Source organism: Pygocentrus nattereri, chromosome 12, assembly GCF_015220715.1.
Source record: "Pygocentrus nattereri isolate fPygNat1 chromosome 12, fPygNat1.pri, whole genome shotgun sequence".
NCBI classification, from domain to species: domain Eukaryota; kingdom Metazoa; phylum Chordata; class Actinopteri; order Characiformes; family Serrasalmidae; genus Pygocentrus; species Pygocentrus nattereri.
The window spans coordinates 22,555,329-22,579,553 of NC_051222.1; the positions used below are offsets into that span (position 1 = coordinate 22,555,329).

The 24,225-nt window shown below is 39.6% G+C and overlaps 1 protein-coding gene across 9 annotated transcripts in view; it reads right to left on the reverse strand.

Annotated features, from left to right (window-relative positions):
* The window catches only part of mcf2la (mcf.2 cell line derived transforming sequence-like a), a 108,261-nt gene that overhangs the window by 81,339 nt on the left and 2,697 nt on the right, over positions 1–24,225 (reverse strand). For 2 of the 9 annotated variants that reach the window (XM_037543519.1, XM_017699050.2), the window contains exon 1: positions 16,796–18,166. The exons of 1 other annotated variant lie outside the window; for it this stretch is intronic. In XM_037543519.1, coding sequence (XP_037399416.1) covers positions 16,796–16,949 — 154 coding nt within the window. In that variant the 5' untranslated portion in view covers positions 16,950–18,166. Of the gene's footprint in view, positions 1–2,223; positions 2,368–13,316; positions 13,336–16,795; positions 18,168–24,225 lie in introns of those variants that run through there. 6 more of the 9 variants (XM_017699052.2, XM_017699047.2, XM_017699051.2 and 3 more) reach the window with 5 other exon arrangements.

The window sequence follows — 24,225 nt, forward strand, 5'->3', positions numbered from 1 at the left end:
AATTAAGTGTAGCAGTAAAATCATTTCATTTTTGATGTGTGCATAGTGATACACTAGTTTAACCCAGTCAATACACTGGCATTGCAGATGTGTAAAATAACTGGTAGCCAAGTTATGAAAAAGGTACCTAACCACTGTAAATTGTAAATAATGTCTGTTCTTGGTACAACACTAATGTAAATAGAGTGTAAAAAAATTGCATCCGATCCATTAAAACATCCTTGAATCGACAGTGATCCAGACCATTTTTTCCAGTATTCAGTGTCTCCAATATTGGTCTATTTTTTCCACTACTCCAAAGTTCAGTCTTAGAGGTCAAGTATTGTTTATCTGATGGTGACAGTTTTGATGGTCTACCTGATTCGGTTGTTAAGAGTCTCATTTTCTCTATATTTTTTTCACTCCAGTTATGGAGCCCCTGTTTCTCCACTTATTTTCCTCTGTCTTCCCCTTTCCTGATACAAGGATATTATCTTATATCCAATCTCCTTAGAAATATCTCCTAAATAATGTAAAACTGCTGTCTTTACTGTAACCATATAAATAAAAGAAGGGTGGTCTCTGATTTTTGCACAGTATGACACCTTCAAATTTCTATCACCAAAACCATAACCACCTAAGTTCTGCTCCAGCTTGACAATGTGAAAATAGCAATAGGACAGTCCAGTGTGGCCAATTCTTTAAGCAATGCCTTTACATGATATCCTTACATGGGTAACAACACAGACCACAACATCCCAACACCACCGGACTCAAATCAGTCCATCAAAGAGCACAGCACATACTGGAATAAAGGTTCCACATGAATTCATATGGTAAATATGTCTTACTGGTAGTTACACAGTATCAGGATGTCCACACCGACTGATCTACAGTCAGTTTACATTCATACAAACCTCTAACCGTCACTATTATCTGAGGAAATATAAAACTGATTTCAGTCCAGACAGAAAAATTCACACCCCCAGAGTAAAGAGTCTACAGGATTCTCAGGGAAACTTACAAGAGCAAACAGCAGCAGCGTGACAGCAGTAGGATAGTGAAGCAGATAAAAACCTGCTAAGCAAATGCTGTAGGTTTCACTGGTAAAACAATAAAAGAGTGACTGCTGATTTTATTATTTATTTATGTCAGTGCCTGTTTTCTGACACCACTGATGATCATGACAATAAACTATGCCTTGTCACTGTCATCAAATGTTATTGTCAAGAGATGCAGTAAAAGGCATTTGACATATGCTGTGTTTGTGATTAGTTTATTGAGTAGTCGCTAACTCAATATTTAAAAGACTCAACCAGGGCACACTGTGTAATGAAGAGAGCATCTGTTAGAGGTGCAGCCTTTGAAGTAGAACTGCAGGGGAGATCTAAGGACAATGTTCATGAACAGCGTCACTGCTGAGAAAGTGGGAGAAGAGTGGTCACAAAGCCAGCAAGGAAAGATGGGACACAGAGAGAAGAGAGAGAGAGAAAGAACAAACAAACAAACAAACAAACAAACAAACAAACAAACAAACAAACTACAACCCAATATATTTCACAAATGTCCGTCACTAAAATTCACAGTTCACCAAAGCTTAATTCATTAAGGGACCACCTGAATGGTACTCAAGAGTTCCCTTGTATTTAGCTAGGAAGGCAAAATGACATCAGATCACTAGTAAAGGGAGTGGCTTCATTTAACCTTACCTCAAAACTCTCTTTACTACAGTTTATTGGACAGTTTCTGTTAGCTAAATACACAGAAGGTAAAACCTAAAGGCATACACATTATGCTTTTGGAAATAATTAAAAATATGCAACCTTTTCATTTCCAATACTGTAAACCTGAGTATCATCTGATCCTGGTATCTGATTTTTTTTCTTTAAAATCTAACATCTGACTTGGCAGCCTGGTGTGATGGGAGAGACCTGGTTAGCAGGTGAAACTGGTAAGAGTAAATAAGTAACTAATTTCTAAGGTGTCAGTGGAACACAACTTTTCTGAATTTGACCTTTGTTATTACTTCATTCTCTAAACTCTACAGCTTTCTCAATTACTGCATAACAACAGAGATTTCAAACTTCTGAACGGTAGTGTACATCACCTCTGAATATCTCCTATTCATGTACTGTCAGCAGTTCTGTCCACAAGAAAGCCTGCTAATGCACAACACGGAAACACATTTTTCTCAACCCCTTGTTATCTTCCAGATGCAAATCTGGACAAACTGATTAAACTCACTCGTTACCAACGGCATCCGCACCCAAAAGATGAACCCAGACGGTGGATGAAAGGTCACGTCAGCGGCAGCTCTCTGTATTACTCACTGTGCTGCACCCAGGAGCTGTTTCACACTAGCAGCTAAACCTGTGATCCTACCAGCCACTCTGTATGTCCACAAAGTCAAAGACTGAACAGAAGTGCCTTCAGCTCAATGAAACTAAATAAGGGGACGAAAAAGAAATAAGGAACAAGTACATAAAAGGGAACTGCCGATGACAGTCAGGATAAAATAAAATGATCTCACGCAGCTGGACATGCAGCCCCACCCAGCACATCTGACCACAACACTTGAGTCGTGTGGTGGCACTGGACTAAAATGGGTGACACTTCAAAAAATGCCTATAGTTGGTACAACAAAGACTGACTGAGGGTGCGCTTACATTTGTAGTTTGGTCCGTTGGTCTGCAAAGCAGAAAAAGACATTCTTGCATACAATATTCTTTAGTTCTGGTGTGCTTAGACATATCCAAATGATGTAAACAAACGAACAAAGGGTCACAAGATTGGGCAGATTTCATGAAGAACATTTGTTTAAGATAACTGGCATAACATCCAACAAACTTGTCTTGTGATATTCTAGAGTATTAAACCATTAGCATGGTTTCACCCATGATGCGAGGTGGGGTAGAATCACTGTGAAAACACAGTTTCATGTGTCTTACTGCTCTTACAATACGTTAAAAACTTTCCACATTAATACATAATAATATATTGGTCTGTCACAATGAACTGCCATAGAAATAGACTGCGATTAAAAATGTGCAGTTGAATACAGTGAGAAAGTACAAGTCCAAGCCTAAAGGGACCAAATTGGCCCATCAACTGTCTTTCTTCCCAGCAGGTAATACTTAGTAGCTCCCAACTGATGACAGAAAAAGCTCAAGCTCAAATAAACAAACATTGCTCACTACTGCACTCTAACTGTACTCTAGCACCAGACAGAAGTTACAACAGTTGTTATTTTTCCATGATGTGAATCAATTACGTCAGAAGTAAAACACTTTTAGCAACTGGAAAAGGCAGAGCCTATTTCAAATACATCCACAGCATATATAAAGATGTTTTCTCTGCTTTCTTTTTACATACATTTTTCCCTCAACCCACGTGATCAAAAAGCATCCCACTCAGTCTTGATGTGTTGCTTGATGTGGTGTATACATCTGCAGAACAACTGTGGAAGATAACTGTGCTAACAAACAACTGTAATGAGCTCAAACAACTGATCAGGTGATTATGTACTAACTGTGACAGGTCTAATAATATAATTACTGTGTGCCGTGACATCAATGTATACTTAATAACGAGTAGAATATATTTAATATTGAACTTGCCTCACCCATGTAATGAAAACGAAATTACCTGTTCTATACTAACAGATTCAGAGCACATAGAGAGTGAATACAACATATGCATCAAAATTGAGTTGAAACAGCACCAGAAATGAATCATTTTCACAAACTAAAAAAAGTTATGTTTAGAAGTTACGAAGCAGGCTTAGACGACCTCCTCGGGTGGTCCTGACCTGCTTATTTGGTGCACATCAAGGTTCTGTGGTGCATGTGCTACATGCAACGCTAATAACAGACCAACAAATGCCAGCTGTTGAATGTTTATCTGTGCAATAATACATTATATACACTGTTTCACTAGTGCCCTAGTGCCATTTAACGTTCCAAACATATGACTGGACAAAAGTAATTAAAATAACTTGAATGACGTCTGAGTATGTTAGATTTTTTTGCCTTTAAACAAAACTATTCCTTCACTCAGTAACTAAAAGGAAAACATTTCTTGATTAATTTACTGTTACTCAGTGTGAGCCTTGCTGTAAAAAGATGTCACTCTTTTTGGAACTCCCTCAACCAATACAAGTAAAACACTGTCAATACAGTGTTTCATAATAAGAGGTTGGTTTTATAATGAGAGTTCCACCCAGGCCTGTGCTGAAGGTGACCGAGTGCACATGCACTGTGCCTGTTATTGCAGCCTTCCCGCTCCTTTGGGAGATTACGCTTCAGTTTCAGTCCCACTGGTAATCAACATCATGAACGACTGCACTTGCTTGAGCACAGAAACCTGCAGAGCCCACTAGCTATGCGTAAAAAGACTTGAGCCAAGATGGTGGCTGACTGCACTACCAACTGCAGCTGAGTAATGTCACAGAGGACTAGTTTTTAAAAGTTGGTCTTCAAACTTCACTCCTAAAGGAGCTATGAGGCTAATGTAGCTAACAAAGCTAAGCAAGACACTTGCATCTTAATTAGCAGCATGCAAACTCCATGTCCAACTCATCACAAAGCTGCCTCGAGACACATCAAGCTGTTTAGTAATCTGAAAAAGATTAGCTTGTGTGGTTTCTGACACAGTATGATGCACTGCTGTCTATAAAAATGGATGAAAGTACATTTATAGGTAGTAGCAGCCTTCTTGAATCTGTCTGAGATCACTTAATTTGATGTGATTTATGAATACAGTTAGCATGGAGCTAGTCTGTGGGCATTTAATGTCCATTACTTGCTATCTACATTAACTTCATAGCTCCAGTGTAAAACGTCTTGTCTTGGCTTACTGACTATATTTGGGCTAAGGAGCAAACAGGGACTTACAGCAAACCAAAATGCCTACTTTGTTGGCTGATTTGTGGGCATGTTGCTATAATAAGAGCACGGTTAGATGTTCAAGCAGAGCTTTAGGCTAGTTGCTCCAAAGAAACCCAAGTAAGAAGAAACACTATCCTTAAAAATGTGAACTATGGTGTTTTCTTTAAGCAGTAAACTTAATATTCAGCAGTTATTATTAAACTGACAGAGAAACGATAAAAAAAAAAAAAAATGCAAATAAATGTGTAGAATAGGATACTTTGTCTATTGTTTTCTCCCTCTGATTCTCTCTCTCTCTCTCTCTCTCTCTCTAACATTCACTTCTTTAAATATTTTCACTATATACACTCACCAGGCACTTTATTAGGTACTTAATTTGCTAGTAAAAGGTTGAAACCCTTTTGCCTTCAGAACTGCCTTAATTCTTCATGGCATACCTTCAGCAAGGTGTTGGAAATATTCCTCAGAGATTTTGTTTATTTATTTGAGTTCCTGTTGCCTTTCTATCATCTCAAACCAGTCTGCCCATTCTCCTCTGACCTCTCACATCAACAAGGCATTTTTGTCCACACAACTGCTGCTCACTGGATATTTCCTCTTTTTCGGACCATTCTCTGTAAACCCTAGAGATGGTCATGCATGAAAATCCCAGTAGATCAGCAGTTTCTGAAATACTCAGACCAGCCCGTCTGGCACCAACAACCACGCCACATTCAAAGTCACTTAAATCACCTTTCTTCCCCGTTCTGATGCTCGGTTTGTGCTCGGTTATTTGTGTTAACAAGCAATTGTACCTAATAAAGCGGCCGGTGAGTGTAAATCACAAAGAATTCTCCCATATAAAAGATCAGTATTGAGATATCAGCCTTGGTATTACTTGGCATCAGATCAAAAAGAAAATTGGTGGTATTGCACAACCCTGGAATGCAGTCTGAATGTGGACAGTACGTATTGCGCCGAGTCACATTTTAGCAATTTGACTAGCTGCCTCCCAACCTCACATCCTCATCCTCATTTCACTTCCCAAAGGCCCTCCGGCAGAGCTAGCATGTTCGCATGTGATCATCAGGCAATCTGACAGCAAACCAACAGTTAACTGTAATCGGTTAACTGTGAAACCTGTTGCTGGTTTTAATTCTGTTGCATCTTAGCTTTGTTTCTGTTTGTGTAGCGGAGCATATCCCAGCAGTTATTTGGTTACACCCTGGACAGGTCACTAGTGCATCGCAGGGCAGACAGACAGACAGACATACACTATATTGCCAAAAGTATTCACTGACCCATCCAAATCATTGAATTCATGTGTTCCAAATCACTTCCATGGCCACAGGTGTATAAAACCAAGCACCTAGGCCTGCAGACTGCTTCTACAAACATTTGTGTAAGAATGGGTCACTCTCAGGAGCTCAGTGAATTCCAGCGTGGTACCGTGATAGGACGTCACCTGTGCAACAAGTCCAGTCGTGAAATGTCCTCGCTACTAAATATTCCACAATCAACTGTCCACTGACAGCAATAATACCAGTATACAGTATAATACCATTGTATTATAACAAAGTGGAATCAATTGGGAACAGCAACTCCGCCATGAAGTGGTAGGCCACGTAAAATGGCCTTCAGATTAGCTCAAGAACAGCGTATAGAGATTCATGGAATGGGTTTCCAAGGCTGAGCAGCTGCATCCAACCCCTACATCACTAAGCGCAATGCAAAGCGTTGAATGCAGTGATGTAAAGCACCACCACTCGACACTAGAGCAGTGGAGACGTGTTCTCTGGAGTGACAAATCATGTTTCTTCGTCTGACAATCCGATGAATGACTCTGGGTATGCCAGGAGAACGGTACTTGTCTGACTGCATTGTGCAAAGTGTAAAGTGTGATTAATTAAGTGTAAATTAAAAAGATAAAGTGTGTAAATTATGGTGTGGGATTGTTTTCCAGGAGTTGGGTTCGGCTCCTTAATTCCAGTTAAAGGAATTCAATGCTTCAGCAGACCAAGAGATTTTGGAGAATTTCACGTTCCAAACTTTGTAGGAACAGTTCGAGGACGGCCCCTTCCTGTTCTAACATGACAGCACACCAGTGCACAAAGCAAGGTCCATAAAGACATGGATGAGTGAGTTTGGTGTGGAAGAACTTGACTGGACTGCACAGAGTCCTGACCTCAACCAGAGAGAACTCCTTTGGGATGAATTAGAACTGAGACTCTGAGCCAGGCCTTCTCGTCCAACATGTGTCCGACCTCTCAAATGCGCTTCTGGAAGAATGGTCAAAAATTCTCATAAAACACACTCCTAAATCTTGTGGAAAGCCTTCCCAGAAGAGTTGAAGCTGTTATAGCTGCAAAGGGTGGGCCGACCTCATATTAAACCCTATGGATTAAGAATGGGATCTTACTCAAGTTCATATGCGTGTGAAGACAGACGAGCGAATACTTGCGAATATGGTGTATATATTCATTAGGCACATACATATCTACCCATTTCCTTTTAAGGAAACTAAGATCAGAACAGAGATGTAAGATTAGACTCCACACTAGGGATACTCACATTTGCATAAAGTTCAGAAAAGCTCAACTTTTTAATTGCTGTCTTTGGCCTGCTCCCTACAATCCCTCATGCAAACTGCAGTCTGTGTCCTCAGAAATGAATAAGAGATGCAGTGAAAACTGCTTTGTTTTGCTGGTGCATAAACTCAGCATTAAGCATCAATGGCTGTAAAAATGGCTACATTGACCAGAAATAAATCTGTCTTACCACCATAGCTGTGGACAACAAATCAAATATGTTGTCAATTTCCCTTTAAAACTGCTATTGTGTCATAGGGAAAGTGGTTCTAGTAGTTGCTACTAAACTACATCGTACAGAACCAGCTCTGTCTATTCTGTGGATTTGATGACATTGCTACACCAACACCATAGGCAAATAATGACATGCTGTATATCCTCCTTCAGCCTGTAATGACGCAAGGTTTATAGAGAGGAGCTCTGTCTTTGCTATCTGTGTGCATTTTTAGTCCACTAAAAGGGTGGGATATGCAAAGGAGTAGGTCTACACTTAGACCACGCTACACTGAACACGTCAAAACAAAACACCACATGGATAACTAATAGGAAATGCTGATTAGTTGCTCTATTAATCGTTCTAAGACTTGCTGCTAGACAGTATATGTTGCTCCAACAAAACTTCACCACAAAGGACTACTCCTGGCTAGAGACACAAGTGGCTAATAATCATGAAATTTGTTTGCGTTCCAAGTTTGCTCCATTTGCTTGCAGCTCAGAGAGCCCATGTTGCAGTCTAGTGGTAAGAAAACACCATTCAGTGGCTAGCAGGAAGGCCAGGGCAATCTAACAGAGCATGAATAGCCTTTCAAAGACTTCAGAATACCTTTCTGGAAAAGACATCATAAAAAAAAACAAACAAAAAAAACACAAAAAAACACACTGCATATAGAAACACTATGTGGCAGAAATGTATAGAAATATATAAATAAATGCATCACCATGCAGACCGCCAAATACCTATTCAAATCTGATACAGGTTTATTACTCAAGTTACTGTGACGGTGCTCAAAAGGTTACCTTACTACAGGATGCTACCAGGATGAAACTAGCTTCTGTATTTTAGCCACAGTGTGTTCCAACACCAGCAACAGCTGCCAACAACATTTCAGAATAAGCTAAAAGTTCTAGACCAACAAATTTCTTAAAAAGTTTCTTAGAAAGAAAGAAAACCAAAAATAAATACTATGATACACTGAGAAAATGTCTACAAAACTGCAGCTCAAACTCACAGAGCAGCCAGTCACACGAGACAGTGAACCTGTAGAAACTCTCCACTTCCTCCAGAGAAATCTTCATGAATCCTCCTCCTTCCACCATGGGCTGAAGACACACCTCACACTCCTCTTCTAGCATCTCTCTCCCTCTCTCTCTCTCTCTCTCTCTCTCTCTCTCTCTCTCTCTCTCTCTCTCTCTCTCTCTCTCTCTCTCTCTCTCTCTCAGTCTCATTCACCTGCTCACAGCTAGCTTCTCTTCCTGCCTCTCACTCACTCACTACCTGTCTCTGCTTCTCATTCTCTGCTTCCTTTTCTGTAACGGACTATCTCTACCTTTGCTTCTCTTGTTCCTCTCACTTGTTTTATGTCTCTCTCTCTCTCTCGCTCATGCTTTTTTCCCCCCTTCACACTTCCCTCACACTCACACACACACACACACACACACTAGGTGTGAACACAGCAGCCTGCAGCGTCATGCTGAGATTCTAGGCTCCGCCCATTCAGAGCTCAGGTAAGATAAATGGCAGCAAAACAAAAGCAGCGCCACCCTTTATCTTACATGTAACCTCAGAGCAGCAACATCAATCAGAGAGTCTGTGATACTTCATGACTTCTATGATGTAGGGCCAGACAAAGGTTTCAATTCAAATATTAAAAATAGATAGACATACTCACCATGGAGTGACTGAGAAATGTTTTTTGGGCACTGATACTGATTTTAGGGGTTTAAAAATTCTGATGATTGAGAATATATTTTTATATTGTAAATTTAAATTTTACACTGAAATATTAGGCAACTTAAGGTCAAATACAGTTGTCAGATATAAACTGTCACATTTCTTAAACTCAAACAAACAGCAGAGACTCAAAATCTTAACCCTTCTGCCAGTATGAGTGAAGATACCTAGAATTCTTTGTGTTTTTGGTGTGGAATTACCTCTCATTATTTTTCTGGTGACCTTCTGGGCCAAAGTGCTGCAGAAATTAGCATTTACCCTCATCTAACATTCTGAATTCAGTTCATGAAGGACTTGCTTTTTAGCCCCACATTCACTAACATGTCACTACCGCATCTTGTCAGCATTGGTCCAATGGTGGTCCATTTCCATTGATATACAGGGTAGAGTTGGGCTGATAAATTGTGGAGTAACAGGTAGGCTAGTCATTAACTGTAAACCTACAAAAGTGCTCAGCCTACAAAAGTATATAGTTGGGGTTTCTCACAAAACATATGGCAAGTGTTCCCCACATATGAATTAAGCCTAGTCTTGGACTAAACTTCAGCGCTAATAGCGAATCTGGAAGCCTTACAAATACCAAAACATCCAATTATTATTCAATGCTCCATGTCATTTTGTGGTGTGGAATTATTTCTTATTTTGCTATTTTTCATCAGTTCTCTTCATTAACAAGGGGACACAGTGCCACAGATGCAAAGCTCCACTCTTACGAAGCACCAAAAGCTACTTGAGTGCAAATGGTGTCCCCTTGTGGAGAGTTTTCAGCATGCTAAACATGAGTGAGTCAGTTACAAGCCAGGCCCATGAGATGCTTCACATCTAAAAAGGCAGTTTGAGTTAAAATCTGTCTAAGGCATTGCTCACATTTTGTACCAACATCCATCTCAAGTGATGTATCAAAACTGGACAGCGAGATGTACTGATGTTCACACCTTCCATTTGCATGTGTCTCAAACACATCTCCAGTGACCAGATTTTGTGATTGGAGGAAGTGTACCATCACTTTATCAGTTTCTTGCTGTATTTGTTGTCAGACAAAAATGTGCTAAAAAGTTCATTTAAAAAGTTTTAGTATGATTATAATAACATTAACAACAACAATAATAATAACAATAATAATAATAATAATAATAATAAATGTAATGTGATAATTCATGTTTATTATGTATGTTGGTTCTTTTTTCTTATTCTATCTTCATTACTGTTTTTGTTGTTCACTGCTACTCAGTGTCACGCTAATAAGCAAGAGGTTGGTGTTGTGTAGTAAGTAACATCTCTGCCATCTATGCTGTAGACTGGGGTTCATTCCCCCACCTGGGCAAGCACCCTTTGCTATGCCAATAAAAGTCCTTGGGCAAGACTCCCAACACAACCTTCGCCTACGTACATAATATTGTACGTCTCTCTGGATAAGAGCGTCTGCCAAATGCCATAAATGCAAATGTAATAAAGCTATTCTGAATTTAACTGAACAAAAATGTATCTCAAGTCCATATTTGTGTAAATGAAAGGGCTGTTATAAATGTTTGGACCACATGAACTGCTAGTGCAACTTGTAAACAAACAGCAGACAAAAAATGAAGCTACGCAGCTGCTTTTTTAGTCTATGCTGAAATGACAGTTAAGGCAGTGTGACGATGCTGCTGAGGATGCATCAACATGCTTTAGTATTTACACTACAGACGTTGTGATCATGTGTCCCTGACCACCTCCGAAGGTGGTTTGAGTAACCAGACACCCATTTACACTTCTGCTTAGCACTGCCCATTTCTGATTACTCACTCAGGATGCAAGCCAATGCCAGGTGTGAACAAGGCCTAAGATTTTGTCTTCGAGAGACCATGAGTTTAAATCTCAGACACCATGACCAAAAAGTTGCTAACTATCAGCATGTAAACACCTACATTTTGCCCATATTGTTAAACTACTGGTTGTCAACATTGGCCATCCTTCAGCCATGAAGGGTTGGAGGATGACTAACACAAATTGTGTATAGAACAAAGACAAGCCATGGTCCCTACCTGTACACCTTCAGGAGTAGCAACAAGCATTTGTAATAAATAAACGTAACAGAGTGTGTTAGATACAGTAGCAACACGGCAGTACCTGAAGCCAGTACCACACGCTACCATTCCAAAAGCGCACCCTCATAGTTGGGGTTTCTCACAAATCATAGGACAAGTGTTCCTCACACATGGTTTAAGCCTAGTCCAGGACTAAACTGCAGTGCTAATTGCAAATCATTATTTTATATCCTTTTCAGTCCTGGCTTAAGCTTAATCTGATAACACTTCCATGCCATTTCGAGAGCACATGTGCATTTACCTTTGGCTGACGTCTGTATATATTTGTGGTGCTTTTTTCTTGGCCTGAAGGAGCAGAAAAATAAAGTATCCATAACTGGATTCATATACAGACAGTCCAGAATCACTCGCCGCTTGTGTGCTGCAGTCAAAACGACACTCACACACATATCCTGTAACCACACAATACAAAGGTCGACTGTGAGTGCACATTGACTGGTCACACATGAGCCAGACTTACTTAATACCCAGGTCATTCATCACACAGCAACCTCCAATAATAATAAACCACAGCTAAAGAGTGACTTATCACAGAACACATAGCACAATATCAAGAACCATCATTTCATTCCACAGTATGATAACAAATCGGTTTCTAACTATGACACAGAGTGCAGTAACCTGCCTTAAGCACACTTAAGCTATACTATTAGCAAAATGTAGATTAACTCTTACTACATGGATTCAATGATAATTATAAGCTGGTATTGTTAGCAACAATCTAGCTAGCCAATGTTAGTGATATAAATGGTAATTTTGACGTTCATGATGCTTTTACCTTCTAAGTTCTGAGCTTTGACTGAACGCAGCAGAACTGTTAAGGCTGTTAAACACCGAACAGGATTTATTTGGATGACAGTAAATTAATTAAAATCTGTGTATAAAACACATTTTGTACACTGATCATGATTTTCCATACGGTGAAAATTCAACATTTTTTTTAATTCTATCTTTGTTTGATTTTTGCAAACTTTTGACACCGACATGAATTTTGGCCAATCAGTGTCATCTCTGGCGTTGGCATGACAACAACCAAGTTGATGGAGCAGCCATCTTCCAGCAAATAGAACTTTTTCACAAACACTAGATGGATCAGAATCTACCAAAGAAGCGAAAATCGTTACGGAAAGGGAGTAAACTCAAGCAGATAAACTTGCCATTCACTTTTTCACTTTTTGGTCACAGCTTGCCCATTTTGTGAGAAGCAAATGATCTTCTCAGATTTTCGTCTCAGATTTCATAACAATTCAGAGACATTAAAAAAAAATAAAAAAAATAAAAAACTACATCATGTCACATCCAGTGTGTTTTGTTTTAACGTCAATAAATAAATTAATTAATTAAAAATCTGGCATTCGATGCATCAAGGCCTTAAAGGCCATTGCTATATTGATATTTGCCATAGTACAGAAAACTAAATCTGTTTTAAACAGTTCAGCTAAAGACTAAAACAAATAAGACATCTTTGCTATCAGATACAGAATGCTGACTTAAACCCCAGTTTGACATGATTTACACTAAAGTCTAAAACAATTAAAAGACCTCTGTTAGCAGATTAAGCAGCACAATGCTAAGTAAACAGAACAAAGACCAGTGGATCTGGAACAAAAATCTACTTTTTGAACAGCACACTCAGCAAACATGCCCCGAAGACTGAGCACACTGTAAATATGCATTTGTTCAGCAAAACTTCAAATGTGCTGCAATAAAAGCAAGTAGAAATAGGCATTAGTGTTCGCTGGCAATGCAGAAAACCATCACGGCATCAGTGTACAGATGGACTAATGCAAGGTCAGAGAGAGAGAGAGAGAGAGAGAGAGACTTATGGAGGGAGATTTAGACTCACGCAGTTCAAGAAGCACCTCGGACATCTGTTAGTGTTTCTGTTCTGTTCCTCATTGCTTCACTCACTGATATGACAGCGTGTGTGAGTGTGAGTCCCTTCAATAACAATTCTGCTTCCTGAGTGCGTGTTTGTTCCTTCCACACACGTCTCTGATGGTCATTCAATATATTTATAAACAAGCTTGTTCAGCTCCTCCTCAGTGTGTGTAGGTATGTGCGTTTTCTCCTCGTGAGACCATTTACTATGTCATGAAATGCACTTGAGTGTGAAGGCAGCACTTCTTTGTGTATGTCTGTGTGTTCATTCACAGAAAGACGTGTCACTGAGAGAGAGAGTGTGTGTGTGTGTGTGTGTGTGTGTGTGTGTGTGTGTGTGTGTGTGTGTGTGTGTGTGTGTGTGTGTGTGTGTGTGTGTGTCTCTCTCTCTAAGGAAACATAAAGCATAAAGATGCCCCTGAAGGTATACAGACACTTTAAACTCCAATGATGCTCTTTAGGTTAGTAAATAAAATGTTTAGCAAAGTTTAGGTAAAGTAAATCAGGCATTCAAAACATTTTCAGGCCCGGAACCTGTCATCACATAAAGGTGCTGCATTTGAACACTGTGATTGGCTACAAAATTAGCAAGAAAAAAAAGGCTGCTAAACTGATACAGCGTAATACAGCTGACTGTGCATATGTATCAGAAACAAAGAAGCACACATGTGCCATATTGTCAGAAAGCTCTGCTTCTCTAGTTTAAAGTGTATTAATATCTCAAAAGGTTGGAAAGTTATTTCCATTTAAACACACTGTGTTCTGAACCGGTCAGCAGTGGCACTTTGGTGTGAATGGGTTAAGTTTCCAGCCCACTTTTACTCAGTACATACGCTATTCTTTCAGTCAAATGAAACAGTATACCATGAGAAAACAATGAAATATTCATAGACTTACACTGTTGTGGAATACTACAATAATAAATAATAAAGTAATAATCAAACTTATTCTATAATTGTTGGACTTAACTCTGTCCTCTCCGCTGTTGTTTGAGCATCGTGTAATAACTGCACTTCTCATATTCATGACCATGCAGAGCCACATTACTAACAGGAGTGCCTTGTAAGTGGTAGTGGTGTAACGGAGAATCAAAGTGGTTCCCACTTAAGATCTAAAATGCGCTTCACTGTGCTTTGTGCGAATGGAAAATACAAAAGAAAATATGCTTTGATGTGACTTCCCTGCAAACCATTTGCTCCGACACTGAAGTCTGGAGCTGTTTTTCTTACAGCGGTGTCGGTGAGCTTGTGTTTACTGACAACAATAAATACAAAAGTGTACAGTAGCATTTTGTCAGATGTCTGTAAAGAACTTTATCAAACAATAATGATTAAAAAAAACAGCAGCCTTTCGAAAAAACACTGACAAAAAGAGAACAACAGTCTCTGAATGGTCTGTTCAAAATAAATGGCACCTGGTTTAACATTTTGATCACTAAACACAACAAACCTTATACATTTTAAGTATGGCACAAATACTTGTTGGGGGCCACTGTACATGCAACAAGCAACCTCAACAACACCACACATAACCTCAATAACCACCACTCACATCCAAGCAGGAAATCACACACACACACACACACACACACACACACACACACACACACACACACAGCGATGTATTCCAAAAAGTGGTCAGCAGTTTCGGTTGGCCTCTATCTCCTCTAGCTGCCCTCCACAAACTCTGTAATGACCCATTTCCCCCGAGGAAACAATCACTCAATCAGTCCACATACATAAACAGAATAAACATATCCTCACCCAGTAATATGAAAAACATACTTTCCAACAGACACCAAAGGGCTCATATTCTATTTATCTTCAATGTCTTTCCTTATCCTCAAGGTCCACTTATGATGCTGGTGTGTGTTTATGTACCAGAAACAATTCATTTTCATATGAACATTGTCTATCCTTTCTTTATGCACTAGGATTAACCCCTTAAATGTCCAATGCCCACCAGCAGGCCCAAAGCTTTACTATGCACTTATATAACCTAAGGATAGCTTAACCAGTTTGCACTGAAGTCCCTGTAGTTAGTGAATAATAAGCCTGAAGTTTTAAGGGGTTAAAGACTCTTTTCAACTTTGTGTCTACATAAATAAGCTTTGTTTTGATTGGCTGCACTGTATTGTGCTTCATTCAAGTTTACATTCACATTGAAGCTGAAATATATGGACTATATATACTGCATGGACTAGGGAGAGAATTACATGTTTTAGCAATGTTTACATACTACAAAAAAAAAAGAGCAGGGAAGTTTAACATGTCACTGCACTGAATCTTATATATTTCTAACAATTTAAAAATATATTTAACTATATATATATTATATATTACAAAACTGATACAAATCTGATATAAATCAATGTGTTTTACACATTTCCTCAAGTTGTGGCACTCCTGTATGTATGACCAGCCATTTGAGTGACGCTGCACCACATCTACATAGGAGCTTGTTCGATGATGTATAGTAGCTAGGTGGCTCGCTGATTGGGTGACTCTACACTGTAGCTGTGGGGCTGCCTGGACCCAGTCGCAACTAAAGACTTTTCTGACCTCTTTTGCTTCTCAGGCCATTCACCTGTGTGCCACTACACTGTAGTTCCAGGGCTCCTTGGACAGAGAGGGACCTTCCCCCACGGCTAAGGACTGTTGCCGGACTAGCCAGGTGACCCTACACGTTGAACTGGGGAACTGTTCCTCCGTTAAGTGTGTCAACTGTGTGTGTATGTTGTGTTTTATTTATTGTGAGTTATGTATTTTGTTACTTTTGTACAGCTTCCTTGGGTTTTGAGAAAGGTGCAAAACAAATAAACAACTTCTTATAACAGTTTTTTCAGTTGCTCTCTAAACATGCCACTAACTTTTCTCCATTATCTGCATCTCACAAACACTGAGATGTACATGAAGTCATTCAGACTGTTTTTCCATGTGAAAGGTACATCAGAGAAACTTACAGACTCTCTTTTTTTTTTTACAGTGGTGGCAAAATAGCACTAAAAGCTTTCTTTTGGTGCCATTTTGCCCTACAATGCCCTGCATGTATCTCTCTGTCCTGAACATATCTCCAATACGACTTAGACCAACAGTCTTCTCATAAAACATCATAAAGCAATGTCTCAAGCATCCAGCAATGTATTCATAACCATTTAATGGTATTTTTTTCTGTGATGGCATTAAACACTTACTACCACCACTGTTACCAATTCTAATGCAGCTCCTCATGACGGTGCATTTCACATCAAACCACTCTGAATGACCTTGTTTACATCTTTGTGCACAAATTAAACAAAATAAGTGGAATTTCCTCTTTAAAATATCAGGCATGTTTGCAACTATGACACATTGTGAAAGACAACAATATTAGCCCCCACCCCCACCCCCCTCACAAACACTCATCCTGTATCACTCACACACAGGCGCACAAACACATCCTCACCGTTCCACTCCCGCCAGGAGCTCCTGCGCTGGTAGGTGCTGAAGCTTCCTCCCTGCAACACAGTCACTGACAGGCTGTGAAGAAGCTGAGAGACTCTGTTAAAGATCCGCTGAGGAGCCTCCTGGCCCTCCCGCAGCAGCTCCTGCAGAGACATTCTGCCTGCCGTACCACTGACCTCAAACTGGACACAAGCCTGGCCACTACAAGTCCAGTCCAGCTGGACTGCACCTAGAGAAACCTGGGTCAAGAAAGAACCAGCAGACCAAAGCAATTCCGGATAAAGTAAGCTGGTCTACTTTACGGAAAAATGAGAAGTCCAAGCCAAGGCAAGACAAGGTCTTTCAAGCTCATCCCAAATAGAGTTACAGTATAGTGGATGCCTTCCCTTACTTTGATATGCTTTTAGAGCAAATGAGTAATCCAAGTCAAGGTGAAATCTTCAATACAATACAGAAGCTTACCCTTAACTTTTCTTTAAGGGTAAGTGAGTAGTCCACATCAAGGCAGGACAAGCTTGTCCAGTTCGAGCTGATTTCAACATACAATTACAACATAAATCTGCTTCACAATGCTGTGCTGTACAATCTAAGCAAGAGAAGGTTGTCCAAATTTGGCTGGTCCTAGAGTATGGTGCAGCTTTCTCTCCACTTTGCTTTAAGGGGGAAGTGAATAGTCCAAGTCAAGGCAAGAGAAGTTGGTCCAATTCGAGCTCATTCCAAAGAGAATCACAGTACAATGGACTATTCACTTCACTGTGTGTTAAAAAGTAGGCAAGAGAAACTGAGCTCATCCCAACACACTTTGCTTTGCTTTAAGAGAAAGTGAACAGTCTCAATCAAGTCGAGGCAAGAGAAGCTGTTCCAATTCAAGTTCCAAACAGGATTACAGCAGCATATTCCCTTCACTGTGATTTGCATTTAGGGTAAGCAAGTAGTCCAATCAAAGCAAGAGAAGCTGGTACAAATTGAGTTCGTCTTGTAGCATATAGCAGGTTTTACTTCACTTTGCTTTGCGGTGAAGTATATTAGTCCAAGTCAAGCTGGTCCACTTTAAGCTAGCTGCAAACAGATATACAGCAAAGTACCCACTTCTCTTTTCATTACATTCAGAATAGATAAGTAGTCCAGTGAAGGCAAGAGAAGTTGGTCAAAACTGAGCTCGTTCCACCAGCACAGCAGGGTTCCCTTCACTTTGCTTCTTTGTGAAGATGGTAACTGATAAGATCCAGTGGTTGCGTTTCCGAGGCGAGATGCATCTTCAAGACTGTGTCCCGGTTCTCACGATGTCTTAAACACACATACACACACAGCCTTGCTTGCAGTGAAGCGCAGAGCTGAGGAGAGGAAGAGAGGGTGGGCGATTTGCCGGGACGTTTTAGCACAAATCCCCATCTGCTCGGCTAATTATACTGACAGCAGCAGCCGAGCAGGCAGCACACGCACACTAATCTTTAGCATTCTCGTGCGCCACTTAGGGGACAAATCAACATACTTTCTTGTAGACTGCATAGCAGAGAAGGAAAAAGGAATAGTCCAGCAATACTTTCCAGAATAATTTCCAGCCCTGACTCTATATGCATCTGTTTCATGTGGTCAGTTGCCACAATTAACTTTTTGATCATGTTGCCAAAAACAATCCATTAAATTCAAAATGCACTTATAATAGAAGTCAATGGGTAGATGTTGAAGCGGAAGCATCTGCCCGTTGACTTCTATTATAAGTGTGCTGTGAGTCACTGGGCTTTTTCCTTTTCTAGGTGCAGAGAAATGGTTATCTATATGGGTCCTCATTCAAACATTTTTAGTGCAAAATTAAAGCGAATTTCCAAAAAACTGGTTAAAGAAAATGCTAATTAATCTAGTATTATGTGCAAAATCCTGAAGATAACATCACATAAGGGCTGAAGTTACTGTCCCACTTTGCTGCCCATCAAACCCCTGGGAATGTCATTCCAGACACAGCATTGATGATTATGACTGATTATGTCTGCCACTGCATCCAAGTGTAAAAAATGTTTTAGCAATATTTGTGTATTTCCCCCCCCCATTTCTCCCCATCCACATTATTTTTTTGCTTATTGTCAAGAGGTGGATGGAAACTCTCATGGTAATGAGTCATACGATACAGATGCAGCAGATAGAAGTTAGGTTGAAAGACACTGAAAAAAATATGATCATTTCTTTAATAACTTTTTATATGAATAAAATCCCACTTGACAATTTTATTTTCTAATTTCTTCACTTAAGATTGCACAGAATGCAAACAGAGAGATAAAGGCAGGTCACCTGAAGGTGTATGCAACAGAGGCAGAGCGAGAGATAAGCCAGCTTAGTGCAGACTACACCTGTAGACCTCTGAGTGCCATATAGTTATACATACTGACACACTGCTCTCACACTGAAAACATAAGAGGCATAAGAAAACATAAGAGTGTACTTACCCAAACATGTTATAATTATTAAGGTAATAAGAATTAAGTTTGTAAAATTCAGAGTTCATTCTTCCTCAGAGTGAGTTTACTGTCTTGAAAGATTCCTTTTAATTTCCATACATTCCATACATTAACACGTCTGAGGTGACATCATCGTGATTAGGCATGCAGGTGGTTCCCTTCTCACTTAATTTACAGATTGTTTCTCACATCTCTGTGTATTGTCAGTCTTAAAGGCCTGTTTAATGTAGTTGATCTTTCAAGACATGTTACGAGTATGTTACGTTTTACACTGGAGCCACAAGGCTAATGTAGCATTTGCCTCAAGCCATGTCAAACTATTAAATATAAAACTAAAATAAGAAGCAGTGTTTATTTTGAAGTCTGGATCTCATAATCAAACTTCTGTCAATCATTATAGATAACAGTATAATAGTCAGTGGGAGAAACCATATGAGAAAGCCCATTTGAGATTACTTACACAATTCAAGGCTATAATATGCTGATTTAGGCATGCAGTTTGTACAACACTACTTGTGTGCTATAAGCTTCCATTACGTGTTAGCTACATTAGCTTTGTAGCTCCAATCCAAACTTAGGACCAAACATGTTTTGGATTATTGAGAAATGGGGAAAGAAAAAAAAAAAAGTGTACATTTGGCTGAAACTTTGCTTTAACGGGGAAAACAGTGCACAAAGGCCGTGAAAGATGAGAGAAAACAACAGCCAGAAGGGGAGGCTGAGAGAAGACGGAAGCAAAACTAAATTCTTGGCACACTCTGGATCCATCACCCCCAGCATGTAATTCCCCTTCTTCCCCCAGTGTCCTATCCTATAAACTCATTTATAGCAGTGGAACCAAGCCCCTCAACCTCTCTACAGTCTGTTCTTTTTCTTTTTTCACAGCCAGACCTGAGAGAGAGCACCCGACACCAGCATCTATTGAGCCCACATCCATCTAGATCCCAAAAAGGGGGGAGAGAGAAGAGGAAAAGGAGCATTTTGTTATAAGACCTCAGAGGCTGAGCTTCGGCTGGCGTGAACGCCTCCCCCTCCCACAAAGTTTGTTTGATGAGTTTGTTTCTGGCACTGTAGTTTAAGTGGTACAGCCTCCCTTTCGTTTCACATCAACATTTAAGAAGCCTAGATTGTCTGTTATTTCTCCTAGTCAGTTAGTTTGCAGACCAAAAAAATAAACTACTCTAAAGCAATACCTCAGACATCAGCCTGAGCATCCATAACCATTTCACTTTCTGTGATGGAACATGAGGTGGATGTCTGGTTCTTATCACCAACACTGAACAGTTCTGACTATAAATTTCTCTAGAACAAAGCATTTCGCACCAAACCACCCTGAATGACTGTGTTAACCATGCAATAACAAAAAATTGGTGGAGTTCCCCTTTAAGGGTGAAATGCAGTAGCACTGGCATGAGGTGTTTCTGGGTGGAAATCTCCATTTTGTCATTGAATACTCCAGCTTTGCTCTGCTACACTAGCACAGCCTGTGCTAGGCATGCTAATATTACTGAAAAAAAAAAATACATTCTGAACTGAATCTGTAATCTGCATTCATATTCTGTAGCACAGGGCTGTTAGTAGACTCTTTGTGCCCTTCTCCTCCATCTGTGCTCCATTTTGGGGTTTGTGTGTAGAGCGTGACTGTGGTCTGACAGCTGTGGTACAGCATTACCTCTGTGGCTAGACTGAGAAATAAACACCCTCAATTTGATGCACGAGACACTTATATATACAGAGCACAGACACAGAGGAAGACAGACAGACAGACAGACAGACAGACAGACAGACACAAGAGTCAAGTTAAGGGCCAAGTTCATGACTGACATTTACTGCAAAGGTCATGACATTAAACCATTTCTAGCCTTCGGCACACTTTAAAAAAAAGACGGTTCTTCAAGTTTAGTAAAGAAAATGGTTCTACACTGAACCACAAACACTCAAAGAAGCACTTGCATGATTAAAGGGTTCTTTGCATCATGAAATCGTTCTTCAGACTGAAGGAAAACATGCAGCAGATGGTTCTATACAGAACCTTTTTGAAAAGGGTTCTATTTAGGACCAATAAGAGTTGTAACAAGCTAGACATCATGACAGCAGAAGAACCCTTTTTAAATAGAACCATCCATCAATCTGAACAACCTTTTCACAATGCTTTAAATCAGACAAGGGTTCTTTGAGCCATTTTCTTTACTAAAGAACCCATGAAGAACCATCTTTTTTTAAGAGTGTATATTTCCTCTGATGTAGATGTGTACACAATTCTTAAGAGGCCCCACATGCTACACTTTTCTTGCACTTTTTAAAGTCCTTTTATGACGTGTGGTTTCTAAACCATAAACTCTTAAAATTAATTTTTTTGACCATTTTCCAACATTTATTTATGCCTTAAAATTAAACAGGCTGTTTTTGTTACTGAGCCTTTAAGACTGATATATTTAAATGAGCTCTATTCTGACTGGTTGTCCTGTACTGTGCCTCAATCCCAAAGCTGTTTGTGCTGAAACACACTTCAGCGTATTGGGTGGAGCTAAAGTGCTTTAGGGTGACTTGTTGGATATGTGCAAATGCACTGGACATCATAAAACCATTAATTCAACACAGGCAATTTATGCAGCTTAGTTTCCATTTATGAACAGTATTGAATGATAGCAGTGAGAAACTAGGTCAAAGCAGAAAGTGGTAACCGCACATTTCAACCTTGCACTTCATGCTAATTAGATGAGAGAGATCGATAAAAGGGCCCAATCGATCACTAGATACGCTCAAGCCTCTGCGGTACAGCAAGGAGGTGAATTTTAAACAGATTTAAGAGCTATACTCAAGTAGGAAAGTCCTTAAAGGGACAGTCAGATTTAAAGTCAGGTTTATACAACTTTCAGCTTTCCTCAAGTGTAACTGATCAGCCACAACAGATTTAGTCTGCGAGTTTGCTTCTTTAATTTTGCACTGGTGCTACGAGTAATGGGAGCTTATATCTTACCAACTAGCATTGCACAAACTGCACACCAAAATCATCACACTTGCCTCAAACTGCATGAAGCTGTTCAGTAATCTCAAACAGTGGTCTTAGATTTGTAGCTCTAGTATAAAATAAGGCTGAACGATTAATTGCATTTGCGATAATCTCGCGATATTTTAAAACGAGATTCTCTAACCGCACAGGCTGCGATTTAAACTGGTCACGTGACTTGGGAGCGAGCCGAGCCGAGCCGAGCCGAGGACGAACGGAGCAAACCCGAGCAGGAGGCAGGGAGGCAGCGGCACGCTGAAATAACTCGGGCAGTAACGGAGTTCATAGCGAAAGACATGATGCCCGTTAATATAGTGAACAAGCCCGGCTTCATGGCTTTGTTAAACACACTGGATATGCGCTACCAAATACCCTCACGCACATATTTTAGCCAAGTTGCTATACCTGAGCTGTATAAAAAATGCCGAAACAGAGTTTCAGCTGAGCTGAAAACAGTGGAGTTTTTTGCCACAACAACTGATCTGTGGTCCAGCCGTACATCGGAGCCATACTAGAGTTTAACGGTTCATTACACTGATGAAGATTTAAATTTAAAAGCTCGCTGCCTTCAAGCATCCTATTTCCCGGATGACCACACGGGGGAAAACATTGCAGCTGGCCTGAGAGAGGGGCTTGCCAGCTGGGATCTACAGGAAGATAACCACATCTGCATAAAAAATCGCATTTTAAATCGCAATCGCAATTTATAGATAAAAAATTGCAATTAGATTATTTTCCAAAATCGTTCAGCCCTAGTATAAAACTGCAGGAGCAAACGTCTGGGTTTACCAACTACATTTGCCATAAGGAGAAAACTGTGTAAACCCCCCCCCCCCTACCCCCCATGTGTTAAATTCAGCAAATAAACTGTTTATTAAATGTGTAGCAACATGTTCTCTCTAAAGGATGTGTTAGCACACCACTTACACAAAAATCAATAGTACAAAACAGAAATTAGAGATCAAACAGTACGTGCAGATAAGTTCAATTAAAAATGTACACCAAGTATGTAAGGGCAAAAAGAACATGACATTTCTTTTTCAAATACCTGTGTTAAGGTCAACTATGGGGTAAAACACCTCCACTGTGATGATGACCCACTTCTGAACTGACTCCACTTACGTAGCACTGCCTTGAGAGAGTGGTTGTGTTCGTACAGTGTTTTTAGCTAGTACCTGCTGGCAGTGCTATGTATATGGGGAAATAGGGCAGTGCTATCAAAGAAAGAAAGACAAAAAGAAAGACCGAAAAAGACAGAAAGAAAGAAATAAAAGAAAGAAAAGAAAGACAGAAAGAAAAAGAAAGACAGAAAAAGACAGAAAGAAAGAAAGACAAAAAGACAGAAAGCCAGAAAGAAAGCCAGAAAGAAAAGAAAGACAGAAAGAAAGAAATAAAAGAAAGAAAAGAAAGAGAGAAAGAAAAAAAAAGACAGAAAAAGACAGAAAGAAAGAAAGAAAGAAAGAAAGAAAGAAAGAAAAAAGAAAGAAAAAAGAAAGAAAGAAAGAAAGAAAGAAAGAAAGAAAGAAAAAGAAAAGAAAGAAAAAGAAAAGACAGAAAGAAAAGACAGAGAAAAGAAAGACAGAAAGAAAGACAGAAAGAAAAGGCAGAAAGAAAAGAAAGACAGAGAAAAGAAAGACAGAAAGAAAGAAAGACAGACAGAAAGCCAGAAAGAAAAGAAAGCCAGAAAGAAAGAAATAAAAGAAAGCCAGAAAAAGACAGAAAGAAAGAAAGAAAGAAAGAAAGAAAGAAAGAAAATGAAAGACAGAAAGCCAGAAAGACAAAGAAAGAAAGAAAGACAGAAAAAGACAGAAAGAAAAGAAAGAAAAAGAAAGACAGAAAGAAAGACAGACAGAAAGAAAAAGACAGAAAGAAAGACAGACAGAAAGAAAGAAAGACAGACAGAAAGAAAGAAAAGAAAGACAGAGAAAAGAAAGACAGAAAGAAAGACAGAGAAAAGAAAGACAGAAA